Genomic DNA, 17,370 nt, shown 5'->3' on the forward strand with positions numbered 1-17,370 from the left:
CCCCCCCCCCCCCTAAAAAGAGGCAAACACGCTTAAACGCTTAGTTCCAAATGACACATAAGATAAGACAGAGAGTCCCGGACTCGACGAAACAAAACACAAAACACAAAACACGACAATATTATCAAGTACCCCCAAATCCATCATAACCTCCTATAGCAATAACCAACTATAGTAGATAGAAACATACTTCGTACGTACAGAACCTATAACATACATACATATAGAGACCAAACATAAAAACCAAAAATCCCCATACATCAAAACCACACCACCATATCCAGAAAAACAAAAACAACCATCATATCATATCACAAAATACCCAACAATCGCAATCTCTACGCGCACCATCACCACTCACTCAGTCCCAAACTCCCCAGCCACAACTGTGAAATAAAATAAAAACAAAAACAAAAACAAAAAAAAGGCAAAAAGAATGAGGAAAAGATGCAGCTCAGCCTCAAACCTGAAACATGACGTATGCGGCGCGCGGGAACCATCTTCCTTAATTATCCTTTTCTGCTGAACTTTGCTTGAGATCGACCGGGGATAGTAGCTTTTGTTTTCTTTGCTTTCTTTTTCTTTTTGCGTTATGGTATGATGTATTAGCATCTGTTATTATAATATTGGGTTTTATTGTCTGTCCTTTTTTTATTTTCTTTTTCTGGTTCTCTTTGGCATGGGGCGTTTGGGTTGGGAGATGATGGTTGTGTAGATTTTATGATGTCATTCGAGGGTTTGGGGGCTTTGGGGATCTTTGGATTAAGGGGGGTTTTTCTTTTCCTTTTTTTTTATAATGATTTTTTTATTTATTTATTTGGTTTTGATATTATTGTATAGTTTGGGGTAAAATCTATTATGGGCGTGGCTGAGATGGTGCTAGTATAGTCTAGTACTAGGGACGGAGTGTTTAGGTAGGTGGTTGAGATTGGGGATTATTGTGGCGTTTGAGGCTTTTTTTGACTATCCATCGGCTTGGGACATACGATCGTACTAGTAGTAAGGTCAGATCTGGTGTTAGGTTGGGTGTTGGTGGAAGGGGGAAGCTTGGTATCAGCAACTACTCCCTACACAACTTACGGCATATATTACACAAGAGGGGAAAAACAGTATATCAGTATCTCTGTATTCAATCAAACCGCTCGCTTCTGGGTATGTTTAAGCAAATGTCTTCAAAGCCAAACAATATCAAGCTGAATCGTCAGACCGGGACGATCCCAATGTACACGATAATCATGATGTTGAAATAGAAAACAAACAAAACAACGGGCTGCTCCGTGAAAATGCTTCCTCTCCCCGCCTCGCCTTTTTGCAAGCCATGAGAACAAATGCGCCCAGTGCGGTTTCCTGTCGAATCAATCAAACAAGTCTAATAGGTAATCCCCAGTAATTTCCGAACGCCGAGCGTGCTATGTATGCCACAAGTACAGATTGCCTCCCAGTATGAGGATAAAAGAAAATCGAAGAGAAAAAGGAGGTTGAAAGAAAAAAAAAAGAAAAAAGAAAAAAAGGTAAGACAGAAGTAGAATCAAGTCAATATGGACAGTTGAAGATGGACCTGGTCGGCACAGGAGACCACGATGCCCCATCACGCAAGACATCACCTGGTCGATACGAAGATCGGTGTGATCGGGTTCCAGCATTGATCGTCGCCAAGCCAAAGTCGCATGCTCCTAACCGATACACCGGTGTGAAATGATGTCACAGGAGCAACCATGTCATTCGAATTTCGCTATAGTAAAACACAGTGGCAATCTCCATGCATCGACCGAGGGAAAACACCGGATTCTGCCCCGATTTATTGGCTAAGAGTGGCAAGGGTAATCTGGTGAAGTCGACTGTGGCGAAGTTATTGTGCGATACGTCCGCCGTGGAAGTAACAAATCAGAAGATGAATTGGTAACGAATGACATCGGTTTGACGCCAAATGTAGCACGAGTGGCTCCCGGATAAGCGCCATTGTCATTCCGACTCCGCCGCACGACATGCAGTCAAAGAATCGATTTCTCTCGTAATGTTGATAACGTAGTATAGTGCGGGGTGTGATCGTCCGCACAACGGATGGTGCTCCGACAACCAGTCAAAAGAACGTGTCGCCAGGGGAGACCCAAGGTGATATGCGTAATTGCTGAAATGTACAATCAAACCATGGCGGAGACGTATCTCGTACAGTTCTTTTGTTTTCGCTATACAAGTGGAGACACCGCTAGCCCTGTCATGGGCTCTACCAGCCGGGATGTTTGATGGGCGTCACGCCTATTTCTGCGACTTTCTGACCTTGGTGCTGGATCTCGTCATTTCACTCTTGGTCATTTTTTGGGTCAGTCCACCAATGTAGTCCTGCAAGAATTTGTTTTCACTTTCGAGTTTGTCGTGATCCGATTTCACTGCTTCGATACGTTCGGCAAGTGCCTGAAGGGAGGACTGGAGCGCCTTTGCTTGTCTAGAACGATCATCAGCAAACGCATCAAGCAACAAATACGAGATAATAGCCCGTAATGTAGATACTCACTCCTGCAAGGTCTGTCTGGCTTCCTTGCCCAGTCGCTCCAGATCAGCCGAGTTACGTCGGGGACTCATCGCGCGTGCGTCATCCGGGGGGAATTCTTCTTCTTCAATTTCAATCTCAGGGTGGTCTCGGGGAACTAGTATGGAGGCACTGGGTTTCCGACTGGCCATACGAGGACGTTCGGAACGACCGCGGCGTTCGGTTTCTGCGTCAGAGATAGAAGATGATGAGGAAAGGGAGGACATGTGTGCGCGGCCGTTGTCATTTGGCTGGGGCATCGTCGGAACGGGAGAGGAACCGTGCACATCGGAGGTTGACGCCATGCTTTTCTGTCTGTCCCTGGTGGCGTTCTGGTGGAATTTAAGGACGTCTAGGGCTGGGTGGTGGCTCCCTCGAAGAATTTAGGGGGACGAAAGTATGGTTGATGTGGCGGGTTTCCACGTCTCCAGAGTGGGTTTCGGTTTCCAGCACAATTAGTAGCAAATTCAATCGCAGCTGGTCGGACTACCTCTAGCGATTAACCCCAGATCGAGAAATCTGTGTTTCCGCCGGAGGTAGCTTGGCGAAAATCGACGGCGTTGGAACGAGGAGTAGTCTCCAGAATGGGTATCGGAAACGCTAAATCCCGAATACAGCGATAGAAAACTGGGGGGGAAAGACAGCGCAAGAGAAGCCACAACTAGCAACGATGCTCAGGCACAATCCAGGGGTGAGGAAAGAGATAATGGATTGAAGAGAGGAGGGGAGTAGAGAGGGTCAAAGAGTTCGGGGGAGGGGGGTGAAATCGCGTCGGTTAAGCGAAAGTTGGGAAGGCAACCGATACTCCGGACAAAGCAATTCAAGAATGCTCCCGGTGGATTGAATTGCCCTCTGGTTCTTTATATTTAATTTCTTTTTCTTCACTTCTTTTCTTGTTGTTTCCCTTTTGGTGTTCTTCCTTCGTTTATCCTCCTGATGTATGGTCGACGATGGACTAGGGAAAAGGAATTAGAGGAACAGAAAAGAGAAAAAAAAAATAGAGAGAAAGAAAAAAGGACGAAGGAGATGAACTCGTCGAATGATCCGAAAACGGGCAGACTAACAGCAGTGGGAAAGAAAGCCGTTCGGGTATAGTGTAGAGAGTGGGTTCTGGTAACAATCAAACACAATCACAAAGAACACGGAAAAAAAAAAAGGGGATGGGAAAATGATGAAATGTGAGAGGGAGGGATGGAGGGATGAGGGGAGGGTCTGAGGGTCAAAAAAATAAAAGAAAAAAAAAAAAGAAAAAGAAAAAAGCTGCGCGGAGAAAGAGAGTACGTGAGAGAGACACAGGCAGAGAGACAGGATAAGAGAAACAGGCAGAGGGGAGTTGATTAAACAAAAAATTATTAAATCAAATAATAATTTAAAAAAAAAAAATCAAATCAAATAAAATAATCAATGGAGAGAATCCATCCAGAGTAGCGGTGGTGAATTTTCCGCTCGTAATTATACATGAAAGAAAAGGAAAAGAGACTAATGACGGATACTATGGGGGTACTTCCAGGAGACACCTATCCGTTGGGCAGAAGCAAGTATCATGGTTGTACCTATGATGGAGCTGTACAACGCTGAGGAAGTAGTCACAGTATTGAGTAGTATGATTGCTGAGTCTTTGTATGACTTTTTCTTTTTCTTTTCTTTTTTTTTTTCTCCCTGTCTTTTATTATTTGGTCTCTCCTGCGTGAGGAACTCCTACATACGTACATCGACCTATTTTGTTTATTTCGTACTTATTAATTATCCCATAGGGCATGTCCTTTTTCCATCAAATTTTCTGAAATTATTATATATATATATATATATGCTTATATTTTACCTCTATAATACGACGCTGATATTCATACGATCCCTTTCTCCTGATACATGGGTTTCGAAACAAAGTTGGGTGGCTCAAAAGACTCGTGGCCGCCACTGGGAACGATCATAAACGCAGTTTTTGTGACCTTGGGGGTATGGTATGTAATGGACACGGAACTATACTAAAATGCCTTAGTATGGTCCATAGTACGTACGTACCTGGGAGGAAGCACAGAGGGTCAGCTAGTCGTGGTAGTATCAAGTATTGATGTTTCGGTGAGGAGCACCTGATTGGGATGGCGTGGTTGGGTGGAGGAGGATTTGACTTGAACCTTTTAGGGGTTCGGTCCCCCTTTAGTTCGTTTTCTTAGTTGGAATTTTTAGTTTCCTTTAGTCCACGTTAGTCTGGTTGCTGGGAGGGTGCACTTCTCTCTGTGGTTCGACACTGAGGAACCCCCCGTCCCCCTTGAGGGGGGCGAATATCAACCAACCAGCGCCCCTCATCGGTGAAATTCGAGGTTGATCCTCATTCATCCACCGCCAGTATGATGATCCGTAGGCTGAGGAGAGAAAGGAATAATAATAATAATAATAATAATAATAAAACAATAATAATAATTTTTTTGAAAGAAAAAGGACTCCCAAGATATTAGTGAGGTCGAACAAACAAACAACGAGAACAAATTAACTACGGAAGAACTCACATTGGATGAACTTATCCATCAGGGAACCCATGATGACTATACCTTCTGTCTGTCCCTTGCAATGATACAATCTGTTTGGTTCGCATGCAACCTCACCTGATGACATGGGTGCCGCTTAATATCAACAATCATACTACTTGACTCGGTAACATTTAACTATTGCTCGACTATATCGCACTATACTTTTATCACGAGTCGATCGTCTTCAAGCCCAAATCGCTAAGCGATGGGCATTCCATGGTCCTCGATATTGGGAACGTCCCGATGTGCCGAGGTGATGGATCATACCGCCACGGGGCACGTACTTTTTTACTTCTGCGTATCTGCTCAGTTTATGAGGAATATCAATTCTGCAGGCGAACAGAAAAAAAAAAAAAGAAAAGAAAAAGAAAGAAAAGAAAAGAAAAAGCCTTATGAATCATCAAACGTCTCAGGGATACAAAAAAGAAAAGGTCATGCAATGTCGATCGAGCGAAATGCATTTAATTCTCCATCTCTCGAAACCAGCAGACTATGTATGCACTACATGGATCCAGGAAAGCCTGCCAACTTTCCAGGAGAGCCTATGATATCAAACTATATTCAGAGTCCAAAACTCGGTGCCATCGCCCAAACAACCAGCTGAAACTCCATCCAACAGTACATGTTCCTCGTTCTTCGGCGAAATTCCTCTTCTGTTATCGTCAGACAAAACTGCTTACGCTCCTTTTTACTCACAGGTACCTCGCTAGGTAGGCTTGCCCCGTGAAGTACCCAGTACCGACTGGATACTCGAAGCGGGATAGATCCTTACTCGTGTCCACATGGTGTAAAAGGTGTCAACCGCCTAGGGTCTAAGCTTGTTAGTCCAACGTTGAACTTTCCCCTTCGGTCCACGAGTCAAACGGCTTGAGAGCAGGACGATCCATTCCCGTGGGTTCGAGAGTTTTCTGGCGGATCGTGTCCGCGAGCGCCTAATTAAGCAGAAAACCAAACGCGAAAAAAGAGGAGGAAAAAAGGTGAAACCGGGAAAAGGATGTGCAGGAATGCCGATCCACAACCAACACCAATCGTCATCGGGGGGTGCATTGAAAGAAAGGCCGAATCAGAATACGTCCGATTGCTTTCGCTGATCGTGATTTTGGAAAATATTAAAGAGTTGACATCATAATCCAGATATGGGGTATTTACTGCTATTAAATTATATTATTATTTATTTATTTTATTTTATTTTATTTTTCAAAAAAAAGAAACCATAATTTATTTTTCATTTTCTTTTGGGGAGCATATTCGATTGTAGCATCCTTTCACCCATGGAACAGAGTCACTGCTGACTACGGATGGAGACCTGCAGAATCCCCAAACCCCGTTTAAGGCTATACTTGGGATCATTATACTAGCCAGGACTCGATAATCTGTATGCAACATCCTGTATCTATAGTCAGATCTATAATCCCTATTCGACAAGCTAAAAAAAAAAAATATTAAAAAGGAAAAGAAGAAAAACAAGGAAACCCCCCCAAAAGGGGATAAGTCGACCCAAAAGAATGGATGAAAAAACCCTCAATTCAATAATGATGAATAAATTGCCCGAGGACGATGGATGCGATCAATTTAGACGTTTCGGGGAAGGATCCGAAATTTCCACGTAAGGTTTAATAAAGTCCAAAAGGTCGAAAGGTTAAGTGGGTTCAAGGCTTTGGGATGATTTTCAATTTCTTTTATTTGTGCCAATTCTTGCCCGATTCGGGCAGAGACAAAGGACATCCCCTTACTGGTTCTTCGGAGTCCGCCGTACGGGGGTGGCTTTGGTGCTTAGGTTATTGGAAGTTGGTGTTCTTTGCTGCGGTGAGGATTCGACTCCCATGACGGCACAGCACGTCATAGGGGACAAGACGACAAAAGTCCCCTAAATTCTATCCTCCGTACACTAATCCACGACGATAATGGATATGATTACACAGTGCCTAATATTATCTTAACGTTTACTTATTGCATTACATTATCGATTGGATCTATCCGGTGTGTTATGTATGGAGGACCTCGGTAGGTACATACGTATAGTAAGAGTATACTGTACACTGTGTACTGAGTACATACAGTCCATACATACAAGTACCATTTTTATTCGGGGTGTCCAAAAGTACTGCCCCATTTCCGGTTATGTATTCTCGGCTCCGACTATTTATGGAACTACAGAAGTATATATGGAGGGTCTTGAAGGGAAGTACACGTAGTGATGGAGATACCTATCTGATTCATTGTTGACGTTTCTTCCAAAATTAGGCCATCCAGTCGATAACTCGCCCGATCAAGATTAATATGAATAACAATTAAAACACCAACCACAAATACTCCCAGACAGTAAGATAGTTCCTTAATTATGGACCACTATATAACAACATCCCAGGATACGAACCAAACTCAAGATCCGACCGCTGAAAAATAAATTAAAATAAAATAAACAGATAAACCCACGATCTTGGAAGTTTAATTGCCGCAAGGCGTAAAAAGGCTTGCATGTATCCAAGTTCCCCCCAGTTGACAAGCATCACCGCATACCGTCGGACGGCGGCGATCAGACCAAAGAGACCCAAGTAGAATAAGAACGACGGAAAGCAATTGGTCTGAAGATGACCCTCTCCCGTATCTTCATGATACGATTTCCTCGATCCTACGTACTCAGCCCTCTTCAGAATAGAAAATGAAAAAAGGTAAATAGTATGAACCAACATGAGGCTAAATGTTCATCCAGCCGAATCAACGGCTCAGCGTGGAACCAGTGGCAAGTGTTCCTTGAGCGCCTCCTTCCCCCCGCATCCGACGTGAACTGAGCTCGCATGCGTCCACTTTTGACTTGAACTTTGCCGTTTGGGGGGGAAGAGGCGGCGGCGCGCGCGCGGACGTGTGTATGTGTGTCTCTGTGGGTGAGTGGGCTTGTGACCTTTTTTTTTTTTTTTCATTCATTGATCCAGAATGACAGTTGTCCATTTGACAGCGACAGCGACAGCGGGTTTCTGGTAGCGGAATTCTAATGTCATCCTTCCACGTCTGTACATACTTGTGTACATCGAGACTACAATCAAGGAAAAAAGAAAAAACAGCGAAAATCATGCTGCTTACTATTACTGATTTAGAAAAAGAAAAAGAGATCAATGCCTAAGCGCTTTTTGACCTAACCGCTCAAAACGCGAGTATCTAGCTACCCTCACCTTATATTTTCTTTTCTTTTCTCTCTATCCGCTATCAATCAAGTTCGTTCACCTTGATGGTCAGCATCGTCAGTCCTACTGTCATCAACAACATGGAACCCCCATCCATTCCTGTTCATCTGATGTATACATACTAGCAATCGGTTGACCATACGGTATTGCGCCTAACGATCGAATACAGTAAAATAACCAGAAGTAAAAAGGTACCGCGCAGTTCCTTATCCGCGTGACCGACTCCACTGATCTTACGGGAAAATCAATCAATCAATCAATCAACCCTTCAACTTGGAACCCTTCAATCCTTCCCGCCACTATGGTTGCGGCCGAAAGCAACCAGAGAGGCGAAATTAACTCATGAGGATACTCCGTAACAACTGAATGTAAACGTCAGAGGAAAGTCAAAGAAGGAAATCAAAAATCAAAAGAGACCAGATGAGGCTTATTGTCTAATACTAATGGAACGAACAGAGAGCCATTATTACCTTCCTTTTTCCTCCTTCGTCCCCTCCCCACCGTTTTGCATGTCTACCTAACATAACCTAACCCGATGTCAGTTCCAAGTCTTATCATAGGGTCATTTTAATTTCCGCAGTTCATCCATGGATTCTTTCCTCCATCCCTGACCGAATGACGATGCTAAACCGACTGTCGATCAGCGAGCAGTGTCCAACGCTGATTTGACCATTTCCACCATTCCCATTCATGACCCTCATTTCTTTCCTCCAAGTCTCCCCCCACCCAACCAAATTATTCCTTCTCTGCCGTGCTGCTGGGAAGTTTAATATAAGATGTTCTTGTGCTTTGCAAAACTACTATTTGATCACTTGATCGATTTCTCTTCACCGAGTCATCTAACTCTGATATTGGATTTTATCTCGAATTATGCATGACCATGACTCTCTCTACCTTTACTTAGTACGCAACCCAACCACCCACAACCCTACTCACTCCATAGTCCCCAAACTTCCCGACATACAAAATAACTCATGAAAGGCATCAATGATCAAGTATCAAAAAGAAAGAGCCAAAAAAAGAAAAGGAAAGAACAAGATAAACGCTCCGGCACTAGTTGCATGTGGCTTCAAGCCATACCCATCGATTTGAACCCAAGAACCCGAACTAGGGGAAACCTTGGCACGGCATTTCAATCCCTCCCCTTCTTTTTTCCCCCTTCCCCCCTTCCATTTTTCCATTCCCTGATTTTCCCATCTTAAAATGAGTTTCTCCGGAGAACTGGGACGGTGACGGATGTATTTTTTGTTGACTAGGGTTTTAATTTTTTTTACGGATCGTAGGGTTGGGTTTTAAGTGAGGACTCTGGGGAAATCGATAGGTTGGTATCGGCGTGACTAGTGGTCAACTTACTCGGCATTACTCCTTATGTCCTCTCTCCCCTATAGGTAAGTACGTAGGTAGGTACATATGTACATACTTAGTGAGGTAATTGTGTGTGTGGGGTGTGATTGTACCATATGTTCCCTTGGAATGGTAAATGGTCAAAGAAATGCCTTGTTGTCTCGTCTCTCCAGCGAAGATGCCCGTTCGGAATTCATGATGGGGTTAGTTTGGGTTCGGCCAAGTGCATTGATAGACGGTTAAGTAGGGGAGGGAAACCCAGCGGTATGTACATACTGTCTAGGTAGGTTACCACCTACTTCATAACCCATTCAAATCCCGTACTTTTACTCCGTTGAATGACTGTGACTCTGCAGCATTAACCCTTGCTCCGGAGCACCAATGTGCTTCCGACATGCAGAAGGGATGGGTATGTATGTCCGATCATCGATCCCGGTTGTTGGGACGGCCTCGTGTGTTCTTGAATACATCATCCTACTGCCTTCACAGGAGGGGAATTAGTTTACCTTGCTTGGATACTAGTAAAGTTTGTCCGACAAGAGACCTGGTGATCAAAAATAGAACCCGTTTGACCGGTCGACGTGAGCAAGGTAACGAGAGTCTTGTCTCCCTTGATCCTAGACCAGGTGGCCTAAGCTCGTCCCAGATGTAACAGGACGAGTGCAAAAAAAAAGAAAATAAAAGAAATAAAAAAATAAAAATAAAATATACATTGGACCAATACTAGCAAACCAATGATCATGGCATCTTTACTTCCGATAGAACCAATCCTTGCGTTGGCTACGCTGGCCAACTCCCTCAACGCCGGGCCTTATAACTCAGACCAAACGCCAAAACATAACCAATCGTAAGAATGCTCCCATATAATTTATACAACGCAACACACGGAAAAATGACTCCCATCCAATGGCCAAATTTAGGCAGCACTGGGATGAGATGCGCTCAGTTTCCACTGGTACAAGGCTCGCAGGACAGCTACACCTCCAGATTGCGTCTCCACAGTCCTCCCGCGGCCTCGGTCGTTATAGTCCGTCTGATGCAGCCCAAGAGCAATTGCATCACCAGTAGAACGTGTCTGGCCGGGTACATATGCGGGGTATACTGGTCTCTCCACTCCAAATCTGAAATCTCCGGATGAACGGGATGTCCCGTGAAGTAGCTGAGAGCCGTGTACGTGGTCGCCATAGTTCCGATAGTCAACCGCATCCGGGGGCAGAGGGCTTTCGTAGATGACAGCGTGATCAGTTTCACCGTATCGCCTGCCCCACCACATGCCAAACTTGCCGTCCTTGTCTCGAGTCATCAGAGCGGCCTCGGCATTGTGTTCGATCCAAGGCCGATATTTGCGGCACTGTGCTTGATGCCAATCATGGATGTACTCCCAGTCGCTGCCTGGTCCCGTCGTCTGGTTTGCACTCGCCAAAAAGCGTTCCTCTTGCGGGCGGATGGGTCGACAGAATTCCGCTAGATGATTGAAGAAGATTCCTTTGAATGTTTGTCCATCTTGAGAACAGCTGCCCCCGGAGTCGCATGCCTCCTCCAAAACGCCTCCACGGCCGAGGCCGGCCCATTTCTTACTTTTCTTGTTGTGCCACCCTGTTGCGTCTATAACGTTGCGGACAAGTTCATGCCCATCGTATAAGTACTGCCACGAAGCAGTGGCTAGCCAGAGGCCCCTCAGCCCGCTGAGGATCACTCCTTGATTATACGTGTATGCCATCTTATTCAGGATGTCACACTTGCGGGTGCCGGGCTCTTCAGCGCTCTTCCACCCGCTGATATGGAAACCATCCCCATAAAGTCCCCCGATCCCCGTCATGTGCGAGGCGTTGAGCCATTTGTACCCCTCGATCGCAGCCTGCAGATGAGCGGGGTGGTGAGGATAACCATCCGACCATATCTGATCGTCAACGCTGCTCGGTACGAAAGGTGAGTCAATCACATCACCTGGGAAATAGAGATACATCCCAATGCTAGCCGATATATACAGCTCGTTCGTTATGGCGTTCTTATAAGGCGTTAAGCGCGGGTTCCAAATCATTCCACCTCCGCAGAGGGAGATATCCCACCCACCGGACGCAAGCCCATAGAAGAGCCTCGCTCTATGAGCAGCCGGGGTACGGAACTGAGCCCCATGCCAGTGGTGTCTCCTGGTTAGGTTGGACCCCGAAGGCCCGTCAAAGTGCAAATCTGAGTGCAATACCTGCAGCTTGAGGTTCTCCAACCAACCCAGTACAACCCACAGCATATCGTCGTAGGCCTGATTTCTCACTGCAAAGGCATCTTCACCAAAATAGAACGCTACAGTCTGGTCAAAGAAGTGGTTGATCAGGTTCTCAAAGGATAAAGAGCGATGCTTGACAGCTGAGACATCGGCATCTGAGAAAATACTAGACGAAGCATCGTCCGTGGAGGATGACAATGATGCGACTGAGGCCGAGAGATGCGTACCGATCACAGCAGCAGTCCAATCGATACTAGAGGGCCATGTACCTTGCCATAGCTCAAAGTAACTGTCCTGCATCACATTCAGGGCGTGAAGCAAATCTTGCAGCGTGCGGCCGACAGATTCGCTAGGTTCGGGAGGCGATTCCAAGGGAGGCAGGCTTGATTGGCTTGACGATGAATCGGCTGGTGCATCCAGCACGAATGGTGCCTCGGGAGGTGGCCCCAGTATGTCTTGCGACCGCAGCGCCAGCGCATGGGTACGACATAGAAGCATAAATATGCAAATGAATCTAAGGATGCGTGAGAATGCAGCCATGGTCCCTGTATTCTATATATGTCCGGTCTTCTTTGAAACTCCCGGTGCTAAAAAGATCAATTGTATAGTGGTTAATTTAATGAAGGGAGCTTCCAACGGACAGGGGGTCCTCGACTTGAGGAAACCCCCACCAATTAAAGATGCTTTCCAATGCAAGATGGGGGAAACCCTTGAACGGGTGGACGAGAACTTCAAATTGTAAAGGAAAGGAAGAGAGCGTCCTGCGATCAATTGAGTGAAGAGTAGAAGTATGAAATTTAAGCCATGTTCTCCCAGTTGTACGACGAGGTCGCACTCACCATAGTGGAGGAAGTTGGTGGGGGGCAGTGCGGGGGTTAAGTTTGCACTTAAAAACGACGCGGAAGGTCCAGCGGGAACCAAGCCGGCGCTTTTATACCCTAACTGGTCCTTCTCTGGAATGCGTGCCGTCTTTGGAAACCCGGTTAGGGTAAGTAGTAGTACTTCTGATTGTTTCTACTCACACAGTACAACGATTAATTGAAATCCTTCTGGTTCAACTACCTTCAATACAAAAAAGGGCTCTCTCAAAACCCTTGTTGTTTCTTCATATGGTGTCACGCGCCCTTGAAAACTAGATCATGAGTCCCTACGTAGTCTTCTGATATCGTCTTCGTATTCCAATTGAAATGCTTAATGGAACAGTAGCTTAACTTTACAGGATCAGCAGACCTTCTAATTCGATACGCTAGTTGCAACTACAACCCAATTCTCAATGAAAAATGTTCCGCTGTTGTGCCAACACAGAAGTATGGAGCTAAAAGCAAGCAAATTAAGACAAAAGCCGCATGGATCATTGCATATCATGCGTTATCACGCGGAATCAACTAGTAGTCAATTTTTTGGATATCCTAGTAATGCGAAATCATAATAATTGGAGTCTTTTCTATCCCCAATGTTAGCAAGCGATCGGGTATCTTCCTGAAGTGCGCCGTCGTACCGGATTGCTATTAGATCATGACGCCAGCATGTATCTCTTTGGAAAACCATCCCGTCAGACAACGACCCTGTGAAGGCCCCCCAAGAGATAATGCTGGCCGGAAGCACATTCACCCTAGTAATCAATGTCTATCGAAGCGGTGCGTAGAAGTCGAAACCAGAACCAACGTCTTCATGATTCTCAACCGTGGCATAACCTTCCCATGAAAAAAACCGACGCAGGTGAACTGGGACATGTGGAAAATAGAAAGGGAAACTATGCCGGGGCTATATCAAGCCACATATTCCGGAACTGGTAGAAGGGGTCTACAGAACCAATCTGAATGACATAGCCTAATCCCTCTCATCCGCGCCGGGGCTGCGACTCCTCTCGCGACTCCTGCTGCGGCCTCGTCCACCACGACCACCGCCCCTTTGCCCACCAGCCTTGCCTTTGTTCGAGGGAGGCGGCCGGACAAATGCATAGTCAACTTGAATTGTCTGATCGAGCAACTTGGTCCCGTTCAAGTTCTTGACGGCTTCTGTAGCTTCGGGCAGAGTGGAATATTCGATCAAGGCGTATCCCTGGGGCAATGTACAATCAATATCTCGTCATATCCATTTCAATAACTGCCACAACGATAAACCGGTGATGAAACCAAAGCAAAGCAAAATCCAAGTAAATATCAACCCACCTTCACATAACCCGTCCGGCGATCAAGGTTCAAGTTGAAGTTTTTAATCTCTCCATACTCGGCAAACAGATCGGTCACATCTTCCTCTGAAGCTTCTTCATGGATATTGGTGGCGATCACAATCCAGCCCTCGATACTGCGCACTGCAACAGCCCCGGCCTGGGTTCGTGGCTCGAAGCCGCCGCCAGATTGCGCCGGGGCTTCCTCCTGCTCATGCGAAACTGGCGGGTCTACTTCCATTTCTCCGGACATGATGGCGTTAGAGGGAGTGAGATTTGGTAAAGGTTTATATACCGAAAAGTCTGCCACGAGAAAAGAAACACAAGGCGAGTTCCGGCTCGACGAAATTGTTCCAAGTGCCTGGGGATCGCGAGATGCTTTGGGAGCGATCATTCATTGCCGGAGGTTAGCTCGCGGTGTGCTTATGTAAGCGCGAGTTATCAGCCCTGGTCGATGGGAACTATGGCTAGGACACAACAGCAATATGCTTGTATAACCTATGGTCAGTAAAGAAAATACTCAATTCTCCCGGAAATAAAGAATGTTATAGACTCAAGAGAAGCCTAAACAGGTGGCAAGGAACGCGCTTAACCTGCCCCAACATGGCACCCAAGCAAATTGTACCATGTAGCACATTCTGAATGTCCATTGTATGTAGGGTAAACAAAGATTCAAACAGTATACAACTACATTGTGAAACACTATAGCTGCGTATCTGCTGTGTTAGATAGAAGAAATAAATCAGCGGCTAGATTTAGGAGAACAAAGCCCTCCAGAACATTGGTAGCAGGAAGCCGTACAATAACACGCTTGGCCTTGGGAGCTCAGAATGCTCTGTAAAAATCAGCTGAATATCAAATACTTTAGTAGTAGCATCATATATACTAATGTGTATAGATTTTTTTCTTCGGGCAAAGCCAATACAGCCCTTGGTTACTGAATAAAACATACTAGTACTTGGTAAAAACGGCAAATGAAGATGAATAGAGTGCATTGTTGTGAAGGCTCTAGTAGTCCTCATTCACTAGTGGCTAACGGTGTCGTCCTATGTCCAGTCTCTTGTAAGCAATGAATTGGTGAATAAAAGCTCGCTGCCCTTCACTTGACCTATTTTGTGTTCCTACTCTAGTAACCTATCACAGAATGCGTTGTTTTACAAAGATCTTCTACATGGTAGTATCTTCTTGTGCAAGAGAAAAGACACTCCGTTGAGGCCATCATAGTCCTAAAACGAGAATGCGCTGGTAAGGTTTGAATTATTGTCAACCAAGATGCCCAAGCTCTGATAAGCTCTCTTTTGTACGGCTAGTGACGATCCAAAATGTGGCTGTCAGCCTTATCCCAGGAAGAACAGAAAGGTTGAGATAGTCTTGTATGGTGGCCAGCCTGACCAATTTCGTCCACTCAATCAGCAAGGCTCCAGTATCGATGTGATCTTTGACCCAATCGGAAACGCCATGATATTGCGCGAGATAATCAATGTCCCCGCGAGGAAGTATACGTTTTGGAATTTTAGTGTGCAACTCGATGCTGCAAACTTGCATTTCATGAACCTAGAAGGGCTCGCCGATGGCTCTCTGATACTCACCGTTCGGATACGAAGCTCAGCTTGTGCCATGAAAGGTAGCATGATATCGGTGAAGGAGAAGATTTCTGGATTCGCGCCTCCTCACCTCGAAAGTAAATTGTACAAAGACCTTTATTTGTGCGACTGGTCACGGCAAACCCTTCAGTTATTCCTCCCGGAAGAGCGGCTAGTGGAATGGAAAACAGTGGCATTGATACTCAAATCCTTTGGGAAGATTACGGCAGACCAATGGTCTGATATGGTGTGGATGAAGGATAGGCCATCTGTTGCGGGTCTAAATTGGAGGGCCATTGAGAAGGATATCAAGATTTACAAGAGCAGATTGGCCGAGTTGAAAGCTAAGGGGAAGCAGACATACGCAATCGGTAAAGAAAACGATATCACCTTATTGCAACAGGATTCTGCTATTGCCTGACATATTGGATATGGCGTCTCACAAGTTAAATCATTGTCTCGAGCCGTCTATGCGTGTGTCCTGGAGACCAATCCATATGACTTGTGACTTAGGGCTACTGAATATGTACATTAGGCTTACGGACAGAATCGTCACGAGATAACCTTCCACAAAAACGATGGATCGAAGAACATCTGGAGATCGTCATAACTCTTTAGAGTCGCTATAAGGCATTTGGTTCACAATCTTCTTGCTTTTGAATGAAAATTTAAAGGCGGACCATATATTGTGTGCAACACCCTCCCCTGCATATGGCAGACAACCGCCTACAACTTCCTTCCCACACCATCCCCCCATCATCTGAAGCGAAATGATATTTGCGCAGAAATTAATACACTGACTCTCTCTGCTTCAGGCCTCAATCTGCTCTTACCAGGTATAGCAGCATACACAAGAGCCTGGAAGTTACGATCCATCAGCCAGGCCATGGCAGACCGCTTTGCGCGCATAGATGGATCTACGACTCATGCCTGTAATGTCAACATTACTATGTTTACCCTTTTTGAAGGTTCCCAAGTACTTCAACCCAGACTGCAAGATTACAGACTATAATGTCTATCCTCTTGCTCAGAAGTGCAGGGCGGGAGATGACATTATTTCTCTTCCAAATTTGAAAACAGAGGATAAGATAGTCTAGACTATGTTGGAGAAGTGGATCAAGCGACGATGTCGACATACACAATCAACGCAGCAAAACATGTAACGCCAGAATTCCTACCACTATTCCAAAAAGCGACAGGCGATGCATTCGTCACCGGCGAAGTATTCGATAAGTCTATGGAGAGAATCTGCGGCTACCAGGACCATTTAACAAACGCTCCCAACTATCCCACCTACTTCTCCATCCTATATGCCTTTACAAGAGGGAATACCAGCTCCCTACCGGACCAAGTGGAAATCATGAAGCACAATTGTCGTGACGTGATAACATTAACTACATTCTTGAAGAATCATGATGTTGCTCGGTTTGCTAGCTTCAGAAAAGACATGAATCTAAGTCTCTGCGATACATTCAAACTATCACCCCCACTCTCCGAAATGGACCACCCACGCCTTAGCTCGCCAAAAACGTCATTGCCTTCACAATCCTCTGTGATGGCACCCCAATGGTATACCAAGGTCGAGAGCAACACTTCTCTGGCGCCCACGACCCCGACAACCGCGAAGCCCTCTGGCTCTCCGACTACGACACCAACACACCACTCTATGAACTAATAGCCACCCTCAACACGCTTCGCAAACATGCATCTCCGGTAGATCCAGAATACCTCAATACCCAGGCATCGCCCATCTTGAAAGGCCTAGGCGAGATGGCTTTCGTAAAGTGAAGAGGAGGACGGCAGGTAGTAACG

The 17,370-nt window shown here is 45.5% G+C and overlaps 8 protein-coding genes across 8 annotated transcripts; 3 read left to right on the top strand and 5 right to left on the bottom strand.

Moving 5' to 3' along the window:
- Nucleotides 1–961, bottom strand: BDV38DRAFT_259535 (uncharacterized protein; the record flags this gene model as incomplete). Its single annotated transcript, XM_032055830.1, has 1 exon — nt 1–961. A coding segment is annotated over exon 1 (251 nt), but the record flags the coding sequence as incomplete, so codon positions are not given.
- A 1,289-nt stretch (nt 962–2,250) lies between these two features.
- BDV38DRAFT_195468 (short coiled-coil protein) lies at nt 2,251–3,209 on the bottom strand. The gene is made up of 2 exons (XM_032052336.1): nt 2,513–3,209; nt 2,251–2,443 (listed from the first exon to the last, which is right to left on the bottom strand). Exons 1-2 carry the CDS (start codon nt 2,830–2,832, stop codon nt 2,257–2,259), a joined length of 507 nt encoding a protein of 168 aa, XP_031909123.1. The 5' UTR covers nt 2,833–3,209; the 3' UTR covers nt 2,251–2,256.
- An 824-nt stretch (nt 3,210–4,033) lies between these two features.
- On the top strand, nt 4,034–4,737 carry BDV38DRAFT_195473 (uncharacterized protein). Its single transcript, XM_032052337.1, has one exon. It carries the CDS (start codon nt 4,071–4,073, stop codon nt 4,458–4,460), a length of 390 nt encoding a protein of 129 aa, XP_031909124.1. The 5' UTR covers nt 4,034–4,070; the 3' UTR covers nt 4,461–4,737.
- A 2,556-nt stretch (nt 4,738–7,293) lies between these two features.
- On the bottom strand, nt 7,294–7,971 carry BDV38DRAFT_259541 (uncharacterized protein). Its single transcript, XM_032055831.1, has one exon. It carries the CDS (start codon nt 7,746–7,748, stop codon nt 7,464–7,466), a length of 285 nt encoding a protein of 94 aa, XP_031909125.1. The 5' UTR covers nt 7,749–7,971; the 3' UTR covers nt 7,294–7,463.
- Nucleotides 7,972–10,254: 2,283 nt separating this feature from the next.
- BDV38DRAFT_259543 (putative glycosyl hydrolase) lies at nt 10,255–12,772 on the bottom strand. Its single transcript, XM_032055832.1, has one exon. It carries the CDS (start codon nt 12,343–12,345, stop codon nt 10,498–10,500), a length of 1,848 nt encoding a protein of 615 aa, XP_031909126.1. The 5' UTR covers nt 12,346–12,772; the 3' UTR covers nt 10,255–10,497.
- Nucleotides 12,773–13,572: 800 nt separating this feature from the next.
- On the bottom strand, nt 13,573–14,324 carry BDV38DRAFT_195514 (RBM8 family RNA-binding protein). The gene is made up of 2 exons (XM_032052338.1): nt 13,977–14,324; nt 13,573–13,866 (listed from the first exon to the last, which is right to left on the bottom strand). Exons 1-2 carry the CDS (start codon nt 14,226–14,228, stop codon nt 13,636–13,638), a joined length of 483 nt encoding a protein of 160 aa, XP_031909127.1. The 5' UTR covers nt 14,229–14,324; the 3' UTR covers nt 13,573–13,635.
- A 1,222-nt stretch (nt 14,325–15,546) lies between these two features.
- On the top strand, nt 15,547–15,998 carry BDV38DRAFT_259547 (uncharacterized protein). Its single transcript, XM_032055833.1, has one exon. It carries the CDS (start codon nt 15,593–15,595, stop codon nt 15,977–15,979), a length of 387 nt encoding a protein of 128 aa, XP_031909128.1. The 5' UTR covers nt 15,547–15,592; the 3' UTR covers nt 15,980–15,998.
- A 686-nt stretch (nt 15,999–16,684) lies between these two features.
- On the top strand, nt 16,685–17,346 carry BDV38DRAFT_287156 (glycoside hydrolase superfamily; the record flags this gene model as incomplete). Its single annotated transcript, XM_032060808.1, has 2 exons — nt 16,685–16,939; nt 17,077–17,346. 2 exons carry the CDS (start codon nt 16,685–16,687, stop codon nt 17,344–17,346), a joined length of 525 nt encoding a protein of 174 aa, XP_031909129.1.
- Nucleotides 17,347–17,370: the final 24 nt, after the last annotated feature.

The sequence above is a fragment of the Aspergillus pseudotamarii genome (genome assembly GCF_009193445.1).
Source record: "Aspergillus pseudotamarii strain CBS 117625 unplaced genomic scaffold BDV38scaffold_72, whole genome shotgun sequence".
NCBI classification, from domain to species: Eukaryota; Fungi; Ascomycota; class Eurotiomycetes; order Eurotiales; family Aspergillaceae; genus Aspergillus; species Aspergillus pseudotamarii.

What these genes read in the sequence shown, in the direction of transcription:
- BDV38DRAFT_195473 (XM_032052337.1), top strand. Translation starts at nt 4,071, where the DNA reads ATGGTTGTACCTATGATGGAGCTGTACAACGCTGAGGAAGTAGTCACA.
- BDV38DRAFT_195514 (XM_032052338.1), bottom strand. Translation starts at nt 14,228, where the DNA reads ATGTCCGGAGAAATGGAAGTAGACCCGCCAGTTTCGCATGAGCAGGAG. An exon ending in GCCGGACGGGTTATGTGAAG is followed by an intron (nt 13,867 to 13,976) that starts GTGGGTTGATAT and finishes ACATTGCCCCAG; the next exon opens with GGATACGCCTTGATCGAATA.
- BDV38DRAFT_259541 (XM_032055831.1), bottom strand. Translation starts at nt 7,748, where the DNA reads ATGTTGGTTCATACTATTTACCTTTTTTCATTTTCTATTCTGAAGAGG.
- BDV38DRAFT_259547 (XM_032055833.1), top strand. Translation starts at nt 15,593, where the DNA reads ATGAAAGGTAGCATGATATCGGTGAAGGAGAAGATTTCTGGATTCGCG.
- BDV38DRAFT_195468 (XM_032052336.1), bottom strand. Translation starts at nt 2,832, where the DNA reads ATGGCGTCAACCTCCGATGTGCACGGTTCCTCTCCCGTTCCGACGATG. An exon ending in GCCAGACAGACCTTGCAGGA is followed by an intron (nt 2,444 to 2,512) that starts GTGAGTATCTAC and finishes TGATCGTTCTAG; the next exon opens with ACAAGCAAAGGCGCTCCAGT.
- BDV38DRAFT_259543 (XM_032055832.1), bottom strand. Translation starts at nt 12,345, where the DNA reads ATGGCTGCATTCTCACGCATCCTTAGATTCATTTGCATATTTATGCTT.